This window comes from Bactrocera dorsalis, chromosome 4 (assembly GCF_023373825.1).
Source record: "Bactrocera dorsalis isolate Fly_Bdor chromosome 4, ASM2337382v1, whole genome shotgun sequence".
In the NCBI taxonomy this organism is placed as follows: Eukaryota; Metazoa; Arthropoda; class Insecta; order Diptera; family Tephritidae; genus Bactrocera; species Bactrocera dorsalis.
Window position 1 is genome coordinate 661,797 of NC_064306.1, and position 24,980 is coordinate 686,776.

The window sequence follows — 24,980 nt, forward strand, 5'->3', positions numbered from 1 at the left end:
ATTTAAAAAATGTATGTACATATACATATAATATTTTTTTAATAAAATTTTTTTCAAAAAATATTTGTTTTCTTTCATAATAATTTTTTAATAATATAGATTTTTTCAAAAATATTTTTTAAAACTTTTGTTTGTGGATTTTCTTTATGGTTTCAGTATAAAAACGCTTTTCTTCACTCATGGTATCATTGATTGAGAAGCTGAAGATAGTGCGTATACGCAACCAGCAAAAAAACACAAATTTATAGCATATTGAACACAAATGCTAATAAATTTTAATACATTTTTTTGTTGATCGATATCTACTTCAGCCCAATAATTAAGCCATTAGAGCCTTCAGAAATTCATGTGTTGCACGCACAACTGCCGTTCAATGATGTGTGTATAGCACACATACGAATAAACAACTGTCAAGGTAAGGCTTTAATGAAGCGCTGAATCACAAACAAAGCAGTGATAGATCGTTAAAGATGCTATATCTCGACTTGAAAAAATAAATAAATAATAAAAGACACAAAATCGAAAAGAATTATAAAAAATGGAAAAATAATATTTACATGCAAGATGACAGCTGTGACTGTCTGTTTTTCCATTTCAAAAAATAATAAATATTAAAAATTAAAACAAAAAATTTAAAAAAAATATATATTTATAAGCTGACAGCTAAGCGCAAAGCAATATCAAACAGCTTGACGCATATAGTGTGGCAAAAATAAAAAAAAAAAACAAAATGACTCAAAGAAAACGAAACACTGATGCTTTCGTTGCAACAACTCATTTACATGCCGTCAAGCGTTCACCGAGAGCCCAACTAACTGCACGCCAGTCCACACAATTAGCCACTCACTGCCTTTGTTGTTGCGTTGTGTCACAAATATGAAAACTATTGCTAAGCTTTTATGCGTGTAAATATTTTCCGCTGCTGTTTTGGCACTTTTCAAGCGAAGTGTCATAAAATTCATACAAAATACTTGAAAACATAAATTGGCTTGCCTGGTGGCCGACATAGCCGCGCTGAGCTCATACACATGTGAAAAGCAGACCGGACGGCTACTCAGCCTAAAACCGGCTGTGAACTAAGCTGCGCGTGCGGTTTAGCGGCAAAGCGTCTCCGCGGCTAATTGGCTGCTCAGGTTTTTGCAGCGGCGTCAAGTAGTCTCACAAGCAGTTTTTTGCTCAAGCTGAGAAAGATCAAAGTTTGGTAACAGTAGATACGAAATATGTATATATGAAATGTTTGTACATCATACGTATATAAAGTGGAGCTATTTTTAGGAATACTTAAAGTGGAGACGAGGTACAACTCGCAAATTAAAAAAAAAAAAAATAATAATTTTAAGCGATATTCGTTCTCAGATTTTATAAAAAAAAAAAACAAATCTTTTGGGAACAAAACTTTTACACTATATATATTTTCTTTTACAAATATTTACTGGAAAAAAATACAGATATATTGGGTGGTCGAAAAAGTCTTTTCGTATTTGTAATCAAATTTCAATTCATTTTTTATATTTATACTAAACAATAAACAAGCAAATATGTACCATTTTGGTCAATATATGTTTCACAAAATAATCTTAAATAAATTTTTTGGCTTTACTTTTAAAATAAAAACTAAATATTTCCAACCGCGACTGATTATATTATCGTTTAAACTCTCCAAATGTGCGCAGTCGCCGCTTGGCTCATTTAAAATGCATTTTTTATGATTTGGCAATAATTGATCTTGATTAATTTCGCTGAAAAGTTAGCAAACTTCAATTGAGTTCTTCTTATGAAGATTGATATTCAATTGGCACACGCAGGCGCTGGCTGGTGCAGCCAAATTGATGCCGAGAATGCCAAGAAGAAAAAATATATACAAAACTCAAAAAAATGAACGAAATAACAATAAAGAGAGCATTTTTAGACTATACAACAACAATATTTATTATCTGTATTCAAGGTGGGTGTTGCCATATAGGTTGACTGAATAGCAACGCTTTCAGCCAAAGCTGCATTTTTGAAAACTTTAAAGAAGTACTGAAATTTATGTCAATTAATTTGTGTGTTGCTGAAGTCTTTCTACAAATGTGGTTATAGAACTCTTTGTGAGAACATTTAGAGCGACAAAGTACCAATAATTTTCTGTAGAATAGCTGGATTCTGCCTTTGTGAAGAGAATAAACTTAAATCAAGTCTCTTTCATCACTAGTAGAGTCCTGAACCTCACAAGATCTCGCTACAGTTCAGAATTAAGCTTTCAAAAGTTAGCGACTGCCGAAGTTTGATTACAACTACGAAAAGACTTTTTCGACTACCCAAAAAATTTCATTTTAGTATTCTTTAATAAATTTAAAATAATTTAATAGACATTTTTTTCTTTTTCTTTCACTAATAATCGTTCAATCACATTTTTAGCATTTTTCAAACAGTCACAACATAGTGAATTTTCTCACCTTGTAGACTTAATAATTTTTTAATTGAAAATAAACACACGCGCTCAGCTAAATGTGTTTGTATGCTTGCTTTTATCTCGGAAAAGTCTGTTTGTAAAATGTTCGGCGCATTAAAATAAACAGTGTGTGCATTCAAGTACAAAAACAAACAAGCAAACATATTTCAAAGAAGAAAAAGAAGAAGAAAAACTCATTGAGAATATGTAAAGTGCATTTAAAAGCGTAACAACAGCAACAACGGCATTGTGCAAAGCGGAAAAAATAACATTAAAAATGGAACACAGTTGATTTCTTGGCGCTGGAATGGGTGCGGACTGAGTCCGGCCACTGTGGCAGGCGCTAACCCAGCGCGGGGGCCAATGGGTTGGCGACAAAGTGGGTAAAAAATAAACAACTAAATAGCAACAAATGCGTGAAGCAAAATATAGTAAATTTCAATAGAATAAACACCGCGGCAAGCGCACTTATTTATATGCGTCGGACATGGCATCAATATCTGTAATGGCAGGTACAAAAGCATAAAGGCTTACAGGCGCTGTTTTGACTGAGAAATGAAATGCACACAAACAGAAATATGTACGCCAATAAAAGCCGCCTTTTTTGACATTTCAAGTGCGTTTGATCAGCTGTTCAACAGCGGATTGACTGTAAAGCATGGGAGGTTAAGGCATTTGTATCTGGAGCAGCGTTTAATGCTGCGCTCAAGCGACAATTGGCCAGCGTGTGCAAAACACACTTCCTTGTCTACACTATTTGATTGAGATGATGAATAAGTGCGAGTAAATATACACATAGCTGTGTCTGTGTAAGTAGTGCATCGCATGTTTACATAAAAAATAATTGCCGGCAGACACACATGTGTATGTTTTGTCTGTAAAATGAGTTATTCTAATATTTACACACTGGATCTGCTTCCGCGCATGCCTTGTGTGCTATCTGACATTACAAAACCCAGATAAGCGTGAATTTCAGTGGCTACTTATGCATAAATAAGTGCTGATTGGCGACTTTTCGAAAAGCTGAAGACCTTAGAAAAAAATATGCATTATATTTTTGATTTCCTCTTGGATTCCATGGCCAATTTTGCGAAAGAACTGCGTTAAGTACTTTAACTAAGAATTTTACACACACAATTCAACATTTGAGCATAAGCTAACACTGAGGTCGAAAGTGAACTGAGAGCCATGCTTCTCTAGAGCCAACCGGAGCTTCAAAAGTAATTTTTCTAACACTAAAAACAAGAGCAGAAGCTGTTCTACCAGTCAGCATGAAGTGTCTTAACAATTTCGCAAACTTTGCTGTGCAATTTGTAAAAGAGCAATGCTCAACGCTGATTGGTCAGTTACTAAATAGTGTGCTCTTTGCTTGCAAGGTATAAAATATGAGAGAGTGAAAGCAAAAGTGCGCGCAGGAAAAACTTTAGTTCTAAATATATTTGTTTGGACTTCAAAAATATGTATTTTTTTTTTTGTTAAAAGCATAAATTGTAGTTCATTTTTCCCACAGCATTTCTCATCTAACATCTAACATATGTACATATACATTATACCTGCTTGGCTTGAAAAAATCAGAAGCGAACGTATTTATCTCAGCTCAGCTTTAACCGAATTATAGCCAGCACATAGTTATGTTTTCCTTTACTGTTATTTGATTTTATTACCCATATCTACTGTGGCCAGTCTTCCAGACTTTCCCACATTAACTGGCGATCTATTGCACTTCGTTGAGTTGAAATATGAATAAAGGCAGAAAATATGACATGAGATGACAATGCGAGCCAGACTATCTGCTCGAAAATCTCAGCAAGCGCAATGAAAAATGAGCTCGCAAGAAGAAATGCTGATAAGCAAAGCTGATGCACACGTTTAAGACTTGCGCTAATGCACATTGCTTGTGGGAGTTGTCTAACCAGCAAACCTAAAACTATATACAGGGGCTTCTAAGCGGTGGATGCCGCGGCAAAGGTAGCAAAAAATAAAGGTTCGGCGATATTTTGAGAAAATATATTGTTGGTTAGAAGATGACTGTAGATCACTAGATGCCAACGACTGAATTTGAGATTTAAGCGTGTCTAGCTTGTAAGTGTATACTTTTAACTGCGCGCAGCTCGCATTTAATGAAAAGTAATATTGTGGCAAGTATATCACAGTGTTGTATATATTTATTTATTAAAACTTCACACCCTTGAACGAAGAGAGCTTGTGAACAGCGCTGCTCTTGCGGCTATCCACTAAGTTATTTAAAGCGTAAATTAAACAGTTAATAAGCAAAGTCACAAAATTACAAATAATGGATGCTGGTGACATATTCTAAAACTAAAATTTTAGATAATTTATATAGCAGGCTGCACCGCATTAGCAGCTTAAGTTAGCCGTTCAGCTTTCAATGAGCTTTCTCAGATATTTTCTTTACTCAATTTCTAAAAGAGAAACAGATGTTTTTGTTTCTTTTCAATCTTGTCGAAACCTTTCCACGAATGGCTGCACTTCATATCTGTGCGTGCGTGTTTTTGTCCGTTTGTTCCATGAGCGTTCCAATGCGTTCCTGCACATTCATTTGGCCTCATTAATTGTTTGCGCACACAAATACATAAAACCCAGTACATGCCGGCCTGCTGCTGCCCCACCTGCGCACCACTCCCGTTACTTATCGTCATATGCTCATTGCTTTATCAATTTGCAACGAAGTAACAATAATAAAAACTAATAAAAGTGTGGAATATGAGGAATATGAACAAATAGTTCTACAACCTTTCGATAAACGCTTCGCATATAAATGTGTATATTAGGGTGGGTACAAAAAACGATTTTTTTTTTCGGTTGGTAGTCTGATAGGCACTTCTAAAAAAATATCTTCAATAATGAACTTTTATTTGTTTCATAGATTTTGTAAGAAATTGAATGGTCTCTAACTTATTTTTTATTAAACCTTTCTCGTTGAGGTTTGTTTTTTTTTTTAAGAATTCCATAACTCAATGAAAAGAATGTTTTTAATTGCAAAATTTATGTTTCTGTAGGAAATTTATTGCTCTACCTGTTAATGAGATAAAAATAGAGAAGTGCAAGGCATAAGACCTTCCCGTTACAATTATGAATTCATACTTGGATAGATTAAAGACCTATTTTTCAAAGTACTCAGCGAAAAAAATATATTCGTTTCTTTTGTACCCACCCTAATATATACATATGTATGTATTGTATGTACATTTTGCAACTGTTAAAAAGCTTAGCAAACATTGCGTAATGTTCCAAGGTGATTGTGCGAATTTTTCTAAGATTTGAAAATTTGCCTTATCAAAGTAGGCAAAGCGCTAGGCGAACGAATGAATGGAGAGAATGTGTTTGAATGTTAAGCAAATATTTTTTAAAGCAATTGTTGCTAAGAAAAATAAATGAATTGCCTTTGCACCAAGAGGAGTTTAGCTGAGAAAGGCTTTTACACTACGAAAATAGTTGGAAAAATAATATATTTTTTAATAGTCTCTAATTCTTATAATTTAATTTTCTATAAAAATTTCTAAAATGCTGATTCGTTGATTTTAATTTCTTTGGAAACAATTTAAATTTTTTTTAGAATTTCTTTATTAAATTTTTTTTCGAAAATAATTGCTTTTATACATAGTATATATATGCATTTTAATTTCTCGTTAACATTATAAGGGTAACTGCTGCATACTTCTTCAAAAATGTTTATTCGTTAAAAAATCTTAAATTTGCGCTGCACCGCAGTCCTGCTCGACACTCGCAACACAAACATACATATCCATGTTTAAATGAGCCTTATTTATGAGTGCGTTTTTTTGCGCTTCTTTACGCCATTCATTAAACAAAAGTTGCACATTTGGCACATATGGGTACAATGTGTGGCGGAACCGACTTTGCTGCCACAGTTCCGTTGCGCGTTGGGAATTTTTATTTTTCTAAATTTTTTTCTTTGCTTTTGATTTTTGGCATATTTTGCTTATAAACAACAATTAATTACAAAATGCGCGTTCACCCGCGCCTCAAGCGCCGCCTGTCGCCGCCAGAGAGTAGGTCAACAGCGAGCCATTCCAGCTTTTTTCGGCGCATGTGGCAACTTATTTACATTAGGCGCAGAGCAATTACTGCCAAACACACACACATTTTCATGTGCGAATTTGCGTCTGCCACGTCTTCGCGCTGGAATTTTATCTCACGCAATTTTGTTTCAACAACTTTTGTGCTGCTTTTTCCATTGCCTGCGCCTTGTCTTTAACTTGAGTGCCAGCCATTTAGTTATGGGTCGCATATGGTGCACTTATGTGCGGCCACTGTGGCATATGCAGCGCCTGTTGCATGGTTTTACGAGGCACTTGTTGGCGTAAGCAAAAATAAAACAACACAGCAGATATGAAACATGCTGGAGAAGTGTCTCTAAATATAAAAAAAAATTCGAGCCAAGTTGAAGTGCTGCCGCCCTCAATGAATGGTGGCTGGAAAAGCTGAATGAATGAAACTCAGACAGCTGAGGGCCTGTACTTTCAAGTGCTAAATGATGGGCAAGAAGGGTCTTTAAAAAAATTAACTAAAAATAAGAATTTATACAGGGTTTTCATTTAAGAGCACAGCACTTTCACTTGCAATAAAGAGAGAAAAAAAGATAGAGAGGTAGAGCCAGAATTCGCGACGAATAATCTCAAACAAATGAGTTCAACTTGACAGCTGGTTTGATAGCTAGCCCCCAAAATATGTACATATATGCTTCTTAAAAAACACCCTATATATTTTATATTATAATATCATCATATTCGCACTAATCTAGCGCCATTTTTAAGAAAACTAACAACAAATAAATAACTTTAAAGAAAAAATCAAAGATTTCTTGTTTTCAACCTAACCTAAAAATATCTGTAACGACATTGCCAAGCCAAAAGACACCAATAACAATTAGTGCTACAATTTTGTACACTCATTTATTATTTTGTTATTGTTTTTTTTTCTTTTTCCAACAACAACAACGCGCACGGTCACGCAGTTAACTGTACGCCAGCCTAGAGGTGATAAGAGCGGACTTGTGCAACGGGCCCACTTCTATACACGCACTTACAGCACACACTTGGTGAGTGTTGCACAATAAAATGAATTAAATAATAAATTTGTAATTAAAAACAAATCAAAAGGAGAGCAACACAGATTAACGCACGAAGATGCTGACCCCTTTACACAACTTCCGATTTGATAAATGCCTCTGACAGCAGCAAAAGCAGCTAAAGTCAACAAAAATGCAACAACAACAGCAACAAAAGGCAGTAACGGTAACCTAAGAAGTGCATGAAGCGTTTTTAGAAAAGTGGCGCAGTCGAAGTTCAAGAGAAACACAGTTGAGAAGGCGCTGGAAGCGGCGGTAGCGCGAGAGGAAAATGCTGGTAACAGAAGATTTCGCGGAATTTGAAAACTTTTTTTTGGATTTTTATAACATTAGGTAGTCGAAAAAGTCTTTTCGTAGTTCTAATCAAATCTCAACTTATGTTTTTATATTTATACGAAAAATACTTTTTCTACCGCCAATATTTAGTAAGATTTAAATTAACTTCAAGTATACTTCCTGCGCTGATGAGCCATAGATGCAGATAACTCCGCGCCAAAGCTTTTCGAAGTCAGCGAAATCTGTGTAAATTTATTTGAAATTCTATTTTTTGGCGTAAATTTAGCAAAAGAATACACAAACACATAATCATATAGAAATGCCGATGACAGCGCTGACTTCGCACGAATTTAGGTACAAAATCAGGCATTAACATAGTGACGCGCCTAAATTGGAAGTCAGATTTCTTCCAAAAGTCTCTGACTATCTTTTTAGTGGCATAATGTCTTACATAATGCTTGGCTTTAGAAACAGACTTTAGTTTTAATTCACAGTAAATTGGTTCATCTTCATAAGTCGCGCTGATAACACGCCACAGCAAGCTGCGCACGTACGCACACACACACATGTAAAAGTCTATTATCAGCACGAAGCGCCACCGGCCGGACGCGATCGGCAGTCGGCAGCTCACCGCGCTGGCAGCGACCAATACGACGCCAACCGTCGCAGTCCGCCAGCATAATTTGCTATTTTTGGCTAACCTTTTGCAGCAGCGCTGTTGTGTGTGTGTGTATGTGCACGCAGAATGTTTGAAATGTTTTGACGTGATTTATGCGTTTGTTGTTGTCAATTGCTGTTGTCTTCGCCCGATAGGCTATGGGCGCTTCTGCCTTGGCTTCGACGCCGCTGATAACCTGGCCTATTATTTATTTGCTTTTCGCGCCACTGTGCGCTCAGCTTGAACTTTATTATTGAACTCATTCGCTTTTATGATTTATTGTTGTTGCAATTGTTAAGAAAACAATGTTAAAATGGCAATTAATTTATATTTTTTATTTAATTTAATTTTTCTGTTTTATTTTTGTAAATGTGTGAGATTAGAAGATCCGGTGTTGCGGCTTTCAGAAAGTGGCACAACGTGTCCTTGAGCAGCATAATAAATACGGCTTTTATGGGAAACGGAAATGGAAATCGATTAACGGTGTAAACAACTGAGAAGCATTTTTGAAAATATTATTTTTTTGATTCAAAAATTATAAATTTTCTTTTCTCGAATATTTATGGGTTGTAAAATTACATGTGCAACAAGTAGCAATACCAACACATTGTTAAGGCAAGAAACCACAATTTTCTAGTACAAAAATCTTTAAATATTGATATTGTGCTTATAAGTACATATATGCATGTGTATGTCAGCCGTCAAACCCAACAATATTTGTTTTTCATTCTTTTTCCTTCCGCAATGTTTACTTTGAAGCTCGGGCCGTAAAATAATATTTTTGACTAGACACGCTTGTTAATAATGAGTATTACATAGAGGTGTTAACTGCTTGATTATCGCACTATAAAAGCGATTATCACACGCACTCACATAAGCATTTAATAGCTCTTTGCCGCTGGCATTATGTTTACTTTTGAGTTTGTTCTGCGCGATAATTTGGGTTGGCAACACAGTTTTTATAAAAATTTTACCGTAAATCGCGGTATTTTATAAGCACATCAGCAGGGGCGAATCCACTGGGAGGAGGGGGTTAACTGCGGAGAGTCCACAACACAAATTAGAAAGTCATGACCTCCTGCGGGTTTTGACGCTTGTTAAGCGCCATGATCATAATACTAATTGTATCTAAAGACACCAAGGTTAGGTTAGGTTGCGTTAAGAGATCGATCCTGAGAGCGTTCTTACTTGGACAGTTGAAAACGCTGGTCCGTTATGACATCTTAAAACTTCTACACCCAAACGAGCCTGATGATGAAGTAGATTCATGTTTTTTTTTTCAAGTACAGAAACTTCTTGCTGTTCTAAATCAATATAAGACAACCGAGTGATCATCTACTTTCAAAACATTTGCCAGAGATAGACAGAAACAATCTGCATGCCTCTCTTGTATGCTCGTCGGTTCAATTATTAATTCGTTTTCGTAGATCTATGGCTAAAAGAACTAAGACAGCGTATATCTCACTTACGCTATACATGAACAAACGAAGTCTTTAGTCGCTGATTATAATAAAACTACCTAGGAGAAGAAATAGCCTTCTTACTGACGGATATTTTTGGGCTTTGATATGAGGAATCTGTTCACTGAGTACTTTTTTTTGTGCTAGCTTTTGGAAACTGAGCATTATACAGGTAGACTAGTTCACTTATGTTACAGACGCATATCCGGTTAATAAATTGGTTAATAAATTAACATATTTATCGCAATCGTACCGTCATTTAACGAGCTGCTACTTATGTAACCTTTTTCATTAGTTTTATGTTACTATTGTCTAAAATTAACTCGCTTACTTCATCTGTCGACAAATAGGCATGCTTATCTATCGGAGGAATGTCGTAAGTAAAGACTGCAGTTGTTGTTGTTAGCTAATAGCAAAATATTGTAAAAGCTAATACTTTAAATAGAATTTCTAACAAAATTCAGCTACAAACTCTGCAGCTGTGACTCACGGACCGCTTTATTTGAGATTTTGTACTTGCATATGCAAATATATGCCTTACAGACTAGACTAGAAGCGAAGGATGGGGAGAGCACAAATATTACGATTTTGTTTGGCATGTCAGCGCTATGTTAATATGAGGTTCAAAAGTTTGCGATCACTTGAGATAATTTGCAGTAAAATGCGTTGAAGTTTCTGTGCATGTTTCAAACCTTTTTAGCTGGGGTTTTCCCCTTTGAGGAGCCGTAAACACACAATAACTGAATAATTTATGTATTTTTAAATATTTTTTATTACTTAGTCGCAGATAAGATTTCTAGCAAACAATCCATTGTGGTTTTCAATCACAGTTTATTGCTCATAATCGCGTGAATGGCTTTAACTTAAGCAAATCTGAGTACATTTTGAATATAAATTAAATAGAACTTGTGAAAATTTAGTTTTTTTGTAAATTTCGTTCGAGGAATTATAAGTTGAGTATTGGGTTTGATTCTTAATCTTTCGAAAGTAAAATTTTCACAAATTGTCAATCCACTTCCACACAACTTTTACACTCACCTTAGCCGTTGCCGTGTGGTAGGTGCCACATGTGGCATGCAATATCAGTAGCACTGCCACGACTTTGAAGATCATCGAGGCACTCCACAGCGTTCGCCTCGCGGCGTTCGCACCACTTTGGGGTACCTGCGCCCCCATTTCACTGTACGCCGTCTGGCTGCGGTTGGTTCACTTGGAAATTCGAATGTCAACGCCAAGCGAAATTTGAAAAATTTTGAAAATAATGCAAACTAAGAATCGCTATAAATCAAAAGTTGGCGCGACGTGCTAATAATTTTTACTAGTTTTCTTGCTTTCTTATTGTTTTTGTTTATTGTGTTTATAACTGCAAAAATTACAAATTCGAAAAGTAAAACATTTGTTTTTATGCTGAAAATGATTTAATTGGCGTTGCTGTAAGTCACTTGTGTAGAACTGAGAAACACAAAATTTAGAATTTTCGCTCTTGTTCTTGTTCGCGTTCTCGTTGCAATTATTCTGTTTTGTGTTTTGAAATATGATTTTTTCGACGCTTTGGCGCTTTTTAGCATTTATTTAGGTACGCTTCGCGCGAAACGCGTGTTCTGCGGCGTTTATTTATTGCATTTAAATTTATTTATTTCTGCGGCGGTGCTCCGCGTGCGAGTCGTGCGATCGTGTGGTGGTGCGGGTGGGCAGACGAGGCGTTGTTTCGCTTGAGCTCAGCGGAAAGTATTGAAAATGTGCGGGATTTTTGCAGCGAAGACAAGGCAAAGCAATGCCAGCGAATGAAGAAAACTCAGAAAAAAGTGGAAGAAATTGTAGAAATACATAACAAAAATAAAAACAAAATGCAATGCCACGAATTGCACGGGGACACGTGATTGGCGTGGCGAATTGGCTGAAATCCGAGCAATTCGCATCGAAGGTACTCAGAATGCAACAAAAGGCAGAAAACTGAAAACGCGAAAGTCGGTTTGTACGCAAAAGGGTGTGGAAACAAATTATAAAAAAAAAAACTGAATTTGAAAAACAACAAAACCGTTCTGAATTAGACAAAGTGTTTGCTTTTGGTTTTTGAGCGTAAGTTTGCTTAGGTTTTGCTTTTCACAACAATATCTTTTTCATAATAGTAAGTTTAAAAAATAAACTAGTGCACAATTACTAAAATTCTCTCTTATAGAATTCGAATCCCAGCAAAAAATTAATTTAGAACAAATAAAATTTAAATTAATTCACTTTAATGGATAGCAAATTCGGTAGCTAAATTATTCGAGCGTTATATTTTAAAAAAATCAGCTTTCAAATAAAAATTTAAAAATTATTTTTCAAAAATTTTAAAAAAAAATTTCATTTAAAAATTCATTTTAAAAATTTTCATTTGAAAATTAGTTATGGATCAGTCAAAAAAAAATTTCAAAACTATTTTTCAACAAATTGTTTTAAAAATTTTCAAATAACTAAATTTTTTTAATATTGACAACATAACAACTGGATTTGAATAATTTTTACGGCTAATGCCTTCAAAATATGTAAATATTTAAAAAATGTTTTTCAAAAAATTTTAAAAATTTTAATTCAAATGATAATTTGCTTGTATATAGCTTTCCAAAGATATTGTATATACGTTAAATTTAGTCGATTTTTTTCCAAATATAAAATTAATTTTTTTTATAAAATTTTTTTTCAATGTGGAACTATTTTTATTGGTTTTTTTTATAGAAAAATTTGCAAATTCGCAAATGTCTAAGCGTATTTTTCGATTGTGAAATTTTGATTTTTGAAAATTGTAAAAATTCCAAAACTTTTCAAATTCTATAAAAATAAAAAAAACTGTATATTTTGGCACAAAAAAATATTTTTTCCGAAAAAAAAAAACAAATTTGAAAGTAAAGTTTGGTTGAAATGACCCAAAGCTTTTAAAATTCCGAAAATTTATTTAAAAATGTTTTATTTTTAATAAGTTATTTTTGCGATCTATGAAGAAAAAATTAATATTCAAAACTATTTTGCGGCAATATGACAATTTTGTTTTTAAGAAACTTCTTTCCAGCCAAAAAGTACATCTTTGAAATTTCACATAAGTTTCAAATCAACAAAGCTACTGGCTTCGCTCTGTCGTCAAAATTTTGCAGTTCCTTGCACTTTTTTATTTTCCACACATTCTGAAGCAAATACTTTCCACCCGCATACTTTAATGCCGCACATTTTATTTGTCCGAATTTATTTTCAATAATTTGTCCAATAAAATGAGGCTTCTTTAACGGAAATATGCCATAAATCACAACTCCTACCGCCACTCCCACTCAAACACGCACACGCGCAAACGTTCGACTCGCACATTCCGTACGCGTTCGGAATCAAAACAGCAAATCAGAGTAGGCTGGTGCACGTATCCTGCCGCGACGGCGTGTCCTGGCTCTAACGCGCAACAAATCCACGCGGATTAACGCAACTAATGCCGGCGACGTGTACGACAACTTTTCGAGGACATCACTTGACGTTTCGTTCGGCGACACGGTTAATACATTTTTTAATTCCAGCAAAGTTTGCCCAAAAATATTTATTAAATACCCACACAATCCTCGCAAGCTAAGACTTTTGTGTGACCGAAATGCCAACTAACCACCACCAGCGAACCGTAATCGACGTCCGTACCGCACGACGGCGCACAACCGAATGGAGCTGCAGACTTCCTTTTCGTCTTCGTCGGAGTCGTTGTCGTTGGGGCGCTGTCGGCGCAGTCGCCGGCGCTGACGCTGACGCAGCGCCTGAGTGTTGGTGGCGTGCTGGCGGAGGCGAATGGCGAATGCGGCGCATACGTACGTTTGCATATACCGTGGCCGGTGCCGGGGTGTGCGGGCGCGTTGTGCAAATCACGAGAGATAATACTGCTAATGTAGTGCTGCCGCCGTTGCAGCTGCTTCTTCTTATTCTACAAGTTCTTCTTCTTCAGCTTGTTGTGCCTGCTCGCTTTCTGCTTATGCTTTGCATGCTTATTGTACTCGTACTTGTACACACATGCATATTCGCTAGAACTTAATGTAACCGCAGGAATACTACTCACACACACACACACTCACACGAATGATAGCGCTGGCCGTATGCCGGCAGCTTGTTTCACATAACCTGCACACGAGCAGCCGAAAAGAGCGGTTTTGGTGCGAGCATACGAAGACGCGCGTATGTCCGTTTATTGGTATTTAGTATGTGGCAGTGTATGTTGGCGCGCGCGTAACTGTGTTTGTGTGCGGCGCGCGGAGCTTTTGTAACAAAGCCGAAAATTGTCAGACGACGATAACGACGTCCATGCACAGACTGATTGTAGTGAGGCAAGGCACTAGCATTCAATGGCAGGCAAAAGCGGTGACGACCACAGCAACGGCGCTCTAAGCATACGACAACAATAACAACAGGCGGGTAGCACCGCAGAACCGCAGAATGACGCGAGTGGCTGCGAGGCGACGAAAACGAAACGAAAAGTCAACTCAAGTCAGCAGTTAACGCAACCACAACAGACTACTACAGCAACAACAACGACCAAAACAACAACAACAACTGCGACAACCGTAGATATGATTAAAAATAGAGCAATAAAAAATCGTTACTTGCCGATAGTGATATCGACCGCAACAACGACAGCGAAGACAGTAGAAAACGACGACAACAACAAGCAAATTTCTAAAAACAAAAAAATAAACCAAAAAACAGTTGGCAATAAAATGCGAGGGCAACAGCTGTTCGCAAGTCTGAGGATTGGTTATCCAATTGCAAGTCCAAACTATAGTTCATAAGTCGAAAAAAATTAGTTAAATTAATTAGAGATTTTTAAAATGCAGTCACTATTCCCGCACTGTGGCAACCCTAATGTAGTTTTTCAAATAAAACTATAATTTTCAATTAAAATTACAAATGTCCGCACCCCGAGCTTCTGCCGTCTCAGCACACACAATTGCATTTTATTAAAATTGGCTCTCGCGTCCTCCCTTTATTCTCTCTCCCACGCGTACGCGGTTTCTGGCACAAAAGCCGGTAAACCACGCGCCGTACTGGCACTGCTTTACATGGATTTGTTATTGTAAAGCAGCGCGTATATTGAACGATCTCCATAGTTGGAGAGAGAGCGAAAGCATGCGCTCGCATTTCGATACCAGCTCGCTCAATATTGATCGATCAGTCGTTGGGGTGATTTTTTACAGGTGACTGCAGTTTTTTTTAGTTATACGATGAGGTGAGCAACAGTTCAGCCTACTCAGAATTAGTTGGAGATGTGTTGTTACACAGAAGTGCATATATCCAAAATACCAAGTTAAGAAAGCAAACTCGATAATGAGCGCGGCGGGTTTTCTTAGAGACTTTGCGTATAGTTTATAGTGGCATAAAGAGATACAGAGGGGTGACGATGTCTCAACGAAGGTTCTGAAAGTAGTCGGTTGGAACCATGCTTTATAAGGAAGTATCGGAGTGGGTAGTATGGTTTTGAAGCCGTTCCTTTTAAAAATAATTCGACACTCCGCAAAAAAAGGGGCTTTGGCTACATGTACACATGTAAAAAATTATATAGGTCCCGCCCCAAACTCTGGATCCGCCCCTGGGATGTGCTTCCCTACTATAAAATTTCACTAAGTAAACATTAGAAACTTTCCTACTGGGTTTCTCAGTTGGAGGCGGTTTCCCACCCACATGGTTTACATTTTTCTCTCCCTCTTTTATGTACCAAATAATGTTGAATTTGTAAAGGCAATAAAAATAGCAAAAAAGAGTTGTTGAAGCAACAGCAGTGACAACGTAGGGCTCTGTAGAGGCAACGCTTGCTGTCAGCACTTCACGACAATCGTGTTGGAATGCCGGTAGGCATATAGCAATGTGGTTACAATAGTAACAACAGCAATGGCAATGAAGAAAAGCGGGAATCCGTATTGCACACAAAAGCAATGCGGTGATTTTTACCTTTTTGTTTTGATTTTGACTTTCTGCGCCACCACAAGTTCGCTACGGCAGCCCTGAAGTGGCGTTGAGTGTTGTCAAACCACTTAACTGGGCCCTAAAGAGCGAACGCGCAGCGCACAAGGTAAGCAGATGAGCGCTGGTGAATGATATGAGAATAAACAAACAGGCAAAAACCAAACAAAAAGATAAAAGCGTGAGTGAAATATCGAACAGACAAAACCGGTATGCCGAGTTGAACTCATGCTGACTGCTGACTACAAAGGAGGGTGAGGGGCGGGGACACATAGAGGCAATTTTCATATAAAGTGGTGTAGCGGAAGAGACCGCGACCACGCGACAGTCGACTCAGCGCCGATGATGGGAGTGTAGCGCTGGGAACTACTGGGGAATGGGGGTACGCGAGCACAGGCAGGCGTATTGGTTGTTTATTAACTAATACTTTTATGTACGAACTCGTTTGCTGTTGTAATGAGTGGCCATAATTGAGGTGTCAAAGCGTCAAAATCAAAGCAATGCGTCGTTGTCTATTTTTACCTCAAACACAGGGTTCGCTGAGTCGAGGTGGGAAAGCTAGTTTTGTGTGGACAAACAATTTCATTCAGTAAAATTTGGGAATCGATGGCTGAATGCATTGTGTACGCTTTACTTATTAACAGGGGGCGTGGCATCTATACTTTCGCTGGCAGCGGCCGAAAATGTAATACTCGTGCAACAAAAGGTAGAACTACAAAAGTTGGCTGGCTGAGTGAGAACGTAAAACGCTTGAACGAAACTTAAATAAATATCAGTAAAGCGAACGATGCAGAGCTATAGATATGAGCATGAGTTTTGAGGAAGTTATTCAAAGTGATGTACCAGTTGGATATATGAACAGCAGTCAATGGACCTACCTAGGCAAGCGGTTATAAGCTCTACGAAGACCCCAACCGAAATTGCAAATTTGACTTATTGAAGCTTCTACAGTGGTCAGAGAGGGAAAGCTTAAGCAAAAATAAATAAATTATTTAAACTATGTGGATCCAATTCTTTTATAGGATAAGATGAGATATTTCTTGTATTCAACGTTCAAAGTACATTCCGGTAATGCTCGTTACGGTCGCGTTTGGGAACCTGAGTCTCTCACAACGACTTTCTCCAAAGAGATAAGTCGTTTGATGGAATCACTAAAGACCACTTTTGCTGAAAATTTATAGGTCTTGAACTCATTGAACCGTACTCGTGCTTCTTCCACCAAGTGAGTGCGCGAGGCAGCGCTTATGTCAAGTGGCCAGTTGAAGCAGTGGAGCACAGCTAAGTGGTCGAGACGGGAGCAGAGGCCGTAGAATCAAGTTGGAAATCGGCCAACACACGCTCTATGCGTATAAAGGGATGAGCATGACAGAAAAAGTACGAAGTATATTTGTTTATACCACTCATACGCAAAGCGCGAGCAAAAAACCCTAAGCAGGCTGAAGTGGAGTAGATGTAGCACAACAACAAAGGGAAGCGCACAAACAGCAGAAATATGTTAGCCAAATAATAAATAAATGAAGTAGGCGAGCGCGTTTTCAACTTGTTGCAAGTGTTGCGGAGTGCCACAAGCAGAAAGCGCGCAGCAAAAGTGTTGTAAAAAATGAGGACTAATGCTTTGTTTTTGCCCACAACTTCGGCGGAGTATTTTATTTTGTTGCTTGCTGGGTTTAGTGTGCTTTATGCGCACAAGTGTTGACAGCTTACTTTTAAATACATGTCCTACCTGCTGTTTAGCCAAAGAGAGAACAAAAAGCTGCCGCAGCCCACCCACCAATCATGGATATATTTTATTCATGTGGGTTGGAATATTCTACACATAAATAAAATGCAATATATATATTATACCACAACACTGTTGACTCGCGGCGAAAAACATAACAAAATCTAACGAAGAACGAGACGTACAGAAAAGAAGGCTAAACAATAGCTTCTTATAAGCTTTAATTCCAGTCGCAAGAGAGTAGCAAGTAGAAATTAGGTACAAAGGCATAGGAATTCCTAGAAGCTAGACAAAAAAATTGTTCTTGCCTGCTCTAATTCTTTAATTTGGCGCATGGGGAGCTCAATAAGGGGAAGCGAAGCGTCAAGGGGTTTAAATAAAGTCATTGGGCGTACTTTGTTAAATTTATTTAGCTGAAAAGAGTAACGAGTTCATGTCAGTTGAATTTACTTGAGGTTTGAAAGGTTTAATTATTTGTATGGCTAATTGTAAAAAAATAATCTAGATATGAGCACTTCGTAAGCTCCTGCAACTTGTCGTTAAGTGAAAGTTGCTTTTTTGTCTAAAAGACCTGAATGGTTACCCTTTGAAGCCATGCGCTTTGAGAAGGCATATTTTTAATTTTTCCAAAGTGTCGATTAACGCCCACATTTTGACATTGATTAACTGGAGATAACTGAAAAAAGAATACCCTTTTGCAGCTAATGTGCTATTTTTTAACGCTCTTATTTGAAGAATTTCGAGTTTATCGAGGTCGCGAACCGAAAAACTTAGCCAGGACAGCAACCCCATCTTTTCGATTTTTTGTGCATACTTGCTAAATTTCTGGACTTTTACAAACAAATAAATTAGCGCAAAGGGTCAGTGGTACATAACTAAAATAAGGCAGATTTTTGAACTAAAGATTACAGTACATATATAACCTACTTTTAAAATATTTTTAAATAAAACCAACATATTTATTGTTGTTGCCGAATCCAACCAAACCAAAGCCACTCACTTCTGTGATTCACCCACAGGGGCGACTTGCCACCCAACGTTCGCTACAGACTCACCGAGTCACCCGTCAACCGGGCAACCGTCCACCCAACGCTGCGATAATTTTCGCGGCATTAGTATGAAAATTGATTGTAATGCGCTTGAATGCGCAAATATTTAAAGATTTTACTTTTTTAATGACTCTACTATGCGATTATGTTTACATTCGCAATTGTGTCGCGTTTCGGTGCTATCATTTCCCGGTATTGGCGATGCGCTCATATTTTCACAATAGACACGACGCACTCTGTGCTGATTTTTTGGTCGCGGCACACGCGCTGCTGTGCATTACATCATGTTGGGTCCTTGCATTGCTCAGCATTTATTAAAATGTGCACGAATTGGTTGGCGGCGCAACGCGACTTTTTATGTTCACACAAATCGGTGGCGTCTTCCAATATGCCGGCAAAGTTTGGGCGTCGTCGAAACATTCGCAAAATGTTTATTGGCCTTTTATTGGAATTTATAGCCGCGACTTGAAAGCAAATGGAAGTGCAATCGGATTTGCGGTGATATAATTAATTGAACGCCAGACAATGGTATGAGTCAAGTCGAGATAAAAAAAATTATGAAATTAAAAGGAGAAGAATACAACAAAAAGCAAATCAAAGAGCAACTGTGGTCACGAAAAGAAGCTTAAATAATATTTTAGAAATGAGATATCGAGCATGTGTTTTTCGCTGCAACAAGACTTCAAAACGTTCTAACACAATATTGGAATTAAGAAAGAGTTGCTTTGGCTTATAAGTTATCGCTGCTGAATACAAAGAATTTCAATATTCCCTGAAACTAGGTGTATAATCATGTAATCATTAATTTTTAATCTTTCATTGAAGAAAAAAATCAAAAAATCCATACAAATATTAAACAGATTCCATTTCACTTAAGAGTTACCACATACTCTACTAAATTAGTGCAAAGGGTGACAAAGTATCAAATTCTTCCGCCAATCTGTCAAGTGTAAACAAGACACCAGCCGGCGTTCGGCAAGTACCGCTTGCTATTGGCTGTCGATGCCTACTTTGAGGCGCCCAATGCGGCTGCGCCAAATTACTGGGTGAGAGGCGACATACCACCGAAGCTTTTGACACATAAAGGACGCACTGCTATTGGCTTATGAGTGGACCATTGTAGCTGAGTATAACAGTACATAAAATACTCGAAATATTTTTCAAATAATTTTTTATAATTTTGACTCTGTGAATTTTGTTAACAGAAAAGTGGTACAAGAAGGTTCAAATAGCGAGTCAACACAGCTCTTTTACGAATATTAATTAGACAAATTTCGTTCGATTTTCAGACTTAAATTTCATTCCAATTCCACCAATAAAATATTATAAAAAAGATTATGTTTCACATAAAAAATTTGACACGAATGGGCCAATCAAGTCTGTTTTGTGTTTATTCATATTTTTTGCTTTAACCTCGCTCTCAATCTGGTTCGAAATCTTGCCGTCTTTCGGTAGTTGTTGCTGCAGGTCAACAAGGTTTATCGCTGTCTTTGCGGAAACCATTGTTCATAAATTCAAACCTTAACACATTAAACATGAAAATGATATTTCGCAAGCCTTATACTGGGCGATACGAACACGTATGTTTGTGATTTTCGATGTTTTTCAAACCATTTGCTACTGATTATTTTCAAAATCGCAGCGAAGTTGTCAGCAAAATTTCGAAAGCCAACAAAATCGAAAGTGATTTGCTGCTGTTGGCTCTTCGCTTATCAGCAAGTGAATTTCACAAAAAACCAAGAAGTTAATTGAACTGAGTACAAAACAACGACACCTTATTCTAGTATAACACAGATACTTGAAAATATATAGCGGAAAAAGGTTAAGGTTATCAATTCGAAAATATAAGCAATAGGCGCCTTTATTCTTTCACTTATTGCTTCAACATCTTCGCTCACGAATGGAATGACCTCAAACTACTACAAAAGTTATACTGTTGAGCAGTCACTATAAATAGAATTTTTTGAGGTAGTGAATGCCTACAGCTTTTGATGGATATATTTAATTTTTTTTAACCGCTACAGTAAAAAATTTCAAAAAAAATTTCAAAATTAAAACTTTGCTTGAATCACACTCTACACTTTACACACTCCTAAACTCACCACACAGTACAGCGCGCAGTAAAGCTACATCTGCTAACCCAGCGAGTAAAAGTTCCCCGCGTGACACCCTGTGTCGCCATTCATGAGCACAAAATTTATCTATACGGTTATTAGAATACGTCACACACTCTGTGCGCATATCTAGATAGCTTTGCTAACGGAAGTACGCTGGTGAAAAAAGCTCACGTCTAAGCTTAAAGATTTTTTTATATCGAAAGCTTCTGGTGATGAACAAAATACTTGAAAGTATAACGGGTTAAGACTCTGCTATGCACACACATAAATTTTTGTGAGCTTATTTAAAATACAGAAATGTGGAGCAGAGAGGGTTCCAAACACAAAACGTGAATATAGCTAAAAAATAAGCTTTTTATACTGTTCTACAGTGGGCTTTCCGAGCAAAATTTTGAATTTTTATAAATTTTAATTATTTTTTAATTTTTTAAAAAGTCGACCTGGACTCAATTTTATCCCTTGTATGGTAGTAGCGAACCATTTCATATAAAAATTCTTTGCTGTACTACTACGTGGAAAAACAGGGCGTTACGCACTTCTAGCAAAAAAATTCCAGTGTATAGTATCCTCTGTTAATACTTTTGCTAAGTTTTTACTAGCTACGGTGATGAAACGTTCATGTAGAACTTTTGAGTTTAAAAAAGCTCTTAGAAAGCTTTCCACTTTGAGCTCAAATTCATTTTTTTTGTTGAAAGTTTGGGTAACTTCATACGTTCTTACGCTTTTATTTATGTAATCTTAATGTTGTAACTCTGATCTAAGTCATTCGCTAGCTTCAATACTGAAAAATTGGTTTTGAAAGATGCACCTCGCTCTGCTCGAACTAACGTTGAAAAGTCGATGAAATTATGAAATTCTTTGCTGAAATGAAATGAAATCGAACCATTTCTGAACCGAATTGTAACAGGAGAGAAGCTCAACAAATGGTCGCAAAGCCAGGATTGACGTCTGCTGAAATTTAGTTAGAAATACGAAAAGACTTTTTCGACTACCGTATATATCAAACAAACTTCACTTAAACAAAGCCAGTTCTTTAAGCTTTAGTCATATGAGGCTTTTGTTGACTACAAAAACAATAGAAGAATAATTTCGTACAAAACATCGGTTACTAGAAGGCACCAAAATCAAATTATTATGGTTTATTGACATTTTTTGCCAAGTAAAGAAATCCAAAAATCACAAAAATATTATTTGTTTATATATTTAACATATGCAGGCAGCCTTACAAGTTTTTATCGCCCTTCAATTATATAGAAAATAATTACATAAAAGTGTTGCTAATTTGTGTAATTCATTTCTAGCGCGCTGCCACTTTATTGCCGCTGAATTTATTGGACTCATTCACTGCAAACAATCCCCCCGCACAGAACATATGCATGCCTTCTGTTCAACTTTTGTTAGCATTATAAAATTATCTGCGTTGGCTATTTGTTTACAGATTCGCCAAATGAATGGCATAGCAGAAAGCGATCGTAAATTTTTATTGCCGCTGGTGAAGTCAAGATCGATTTTTACAAGCGTTGCTACTTTCCCCTTTTGAGCACAAAATCAAACGAAGAAATTTCGATTTTATGCGCAATTTAATGAAATTTTTCAAAAATTGTGTCTGCGAAAAAAATTAAGGATCATAAAGTAGGAAAAGTACTAAAAAGTGAACGATTAAAAAAACACCGCGAATTTTTTTAAACGCGCTCATAAAAAGTGTTGTTATTTATGAAAACAAAAAAGTTTATAATAATCTTTTTATTACATTAACAAATTATAAGGAAAAATAAAATTTTGTAGTTAAAAGTCGTAAAAAATCGACACTTTCATAAATTTCGCATTCGAATACTTTTCCAATAAATTTCTTGTTTACGATAAAAATCTGTCTGCGAGACCTAAAAGGGAATTTCCAAATATGTTCTTGGACGTATGAACTTAATAAATCCAAAAGCTATTTGTTTACTAAATAAAAATAGTTCTGTACAAACTTTATTTATACTAAATAAAAATAGTTTTCTACACACTTTATTTATAGTACACATTCGGCAATTCGGCGAAATCGCTGATAAAGCGGAAAAGGTGAGAAAAAGTTTTTACGTGAGAAAAATTATAGAGTTTATATATTCCGACATTGATAAATGTATGTATATAAAAACACACACAAAAATAGTTTCAAAACTTTGATAGGCCAGTGGATTTAAATAAATTATGTGGGTGTATGTCCGTACTTGAAACCTCTAGAATATTAAAAATACCTGTATATATAAAATTTATTGATTGATATATAATTCAGAAAATATTTTGAAATACTAGTGACAGCTGATTGAGACATGACATGTGTGAAGCTGCTGCCGTATGCATGAGAAAGGGTAACGATCTTTGATATGTTATAAAAAAGATCATGGTTTGGGACTTGGCTTTTTAAGATTGGTTGGATGCTTGGCAAATTTCTATTATTAGAAAATTCGTTCGGTATATCAATTTTATAAAATGTAACAGAATAAGTATATAGAAAATATATGGAATGCGTGAAAGGGTTTGAAACTTGGATAGAGAGTTTTTGAATAACCAAAGGAAACACATGTATCTAGGTTAGTTTTCTAAAAATAGCGAGGAGAATATATAAAAAAGATATTAAATCAATTTCTCAACATGTCTTGAGCCTGTGGTAGACTTAAACATTCATTTCTGTGGCTGCTTATCGATAAAAGGCATAATCTTGTGTATACCATGAAAATTCGAACCCCGTTGCAGTAATTTTTAGTGGTTCGCTCTGCCAAGATCTAAATTTATTTAATTTGCGACTCTCTCTTCTTTTCATATTTGCTTAGTCAAATGACTTTTCCGTTGTTTACAAAATTGCGTGTCCCTTTCTAAATATTTGCCGAGAGGGGCCAGAATATGTCCGCGGTCATTGTAGCAACGGCAAATTAACAGGAAAAATAAGAAAAAATAAATAGATCGTACTAAGAGAAAGTGAAAAAACTGAAAAGAAACCACTTTCACTGCCCGCGGTTATGTCCATGTAAGCGTGGTTCCACTGAGCAGGCAAGAAGAAGCTGGCTTTTGTTGCAAGAAGAGGAACTACTCCAGCGTAAACAAAGGCGCCAGCAGAAGGAAAACGAACACAGCGCGCAAACTGCAATAAAATGCAGAAATGTTTGTAAAAATACGAGCAGATAAGATACGACGGAAACGGATGCTGTCGCAAATGAAGCAAATGCAAGCGTGTATGTATGTACATGTAAATACACATACATACATATGCAAGGAAGTACAAGAGCCACGGCTGCAGTGCCACTGCCTCCAATTGTGAGCGGAAGTCATAAGTCCACAAGCTGGCAGCTGTGTGGCGTGACGCGGCGTACACATTCCACACGCACATGGCGACACAAGTGTACGCGCCACCACCAACTGTGACACATAAATGATGGCGGCCAGGCGCTGGGCGGGTGTTGGTGAATGCCAATTGTTTACTTTTCTGAAAACTTGCATCGGTTTGCTAATTTACTCTGCGTACAGCGAAGCGCTGCCCCCGGAGATGCATGAAAAACCTGATGGTGTGCAGAGTTGGTAAGCGTAGGTTGCGCATATTTATGCAGCTCAATTGGCCGACGGCGAAAGCGTGTTTGCTGGAGCATAGTTGTGGACCCTTGCTATCTACTTAAGGAGAGACCAAATAGCATTTTCTAGCGAAAGCTTAACATTTTTATACATCTAACATGCACTAGCTGCAGAATGACAAGCCTAATTATTAAATTGTGAAGGAAGAAACCTCGAGCTTCTCTTCTGTTATAGTCCGCTTGTAGTTCTAGGCGCCGATCAATATGCTTTTGGAGAGTTGATGCGAATGTGACTTTGACAAATACCGACAATGTGACTCGTGTGCGCAAAGTTTTGAACTCAGACCGTCGACTAAATATTCGTTTTATTGCCGAGATGTTAAATTTATCAAAATCTGTGTTTCAGTCCTCAAGAATCTCTAACGAAGATGGATGTGGCCCTCCAGACGTTGTTTGTTTTCTTGTCTGAAAAGGTCGATGAAAAGCAAGCATTTTGGCATGACAAAGGAGTTTCAAGCAGCATGCACCTCGGCTATTCCGTTATGCCGAAGAATACCTTCCGTGATGCCTTCAATGCTTGGAAATCGTGCTGGCAGCGCTGCTTCGACGCAGAAGGAGTGTATTTTGAAAGTTTTTAAAGAGTTATA

The 24,980-nt window shown here is 36.9% G+C and overlaps 1 protein-coding gene across 37 annotated transcripts in view; it reads right to left on the reverse strand.

Annotated features, from left to right (window-relative positions):
• Window positions 1–14,251, reverse strand: part of LOC105230483 (basement membrane-specific heparan sulfate proteoglycan core protein) — a 150,821-nt gene extending 136,570 nt beyond the window's left edge. For 31 of the 37 annotated variants that reach the window (XM_049456085.1, XM_049456081.1, XM_049456060.1 and 28 more), the window contains exons 1-2: window positions 13,512–13,641; window positions 10,980–11,304 (exon numbers count right to left, since the gene is read on the reverse strand). In XM_049456085.1, coding sequence (XP_049312042.1) covers window positions 10,980–11,117 — 138 coding nt within the window. In that variant the 5' untranslated portion in view covers window positions 11,118–11,304; window positions 13,512–13,641. Of the gene's footprint in view, window positions 1–10,979; window positions 11,305–13,511; window positions 13,691–14,006 lie in introns of those variants that run through there. The other 6 variants (XM_049456059.1, XM_049456058.1, XM_049456057.1 and 3 more) reach the window with 6 other exon arrangements.
• Between the last annotated feature and the right edge of the window lie 10,729 nt (window positions 14,252–24,980).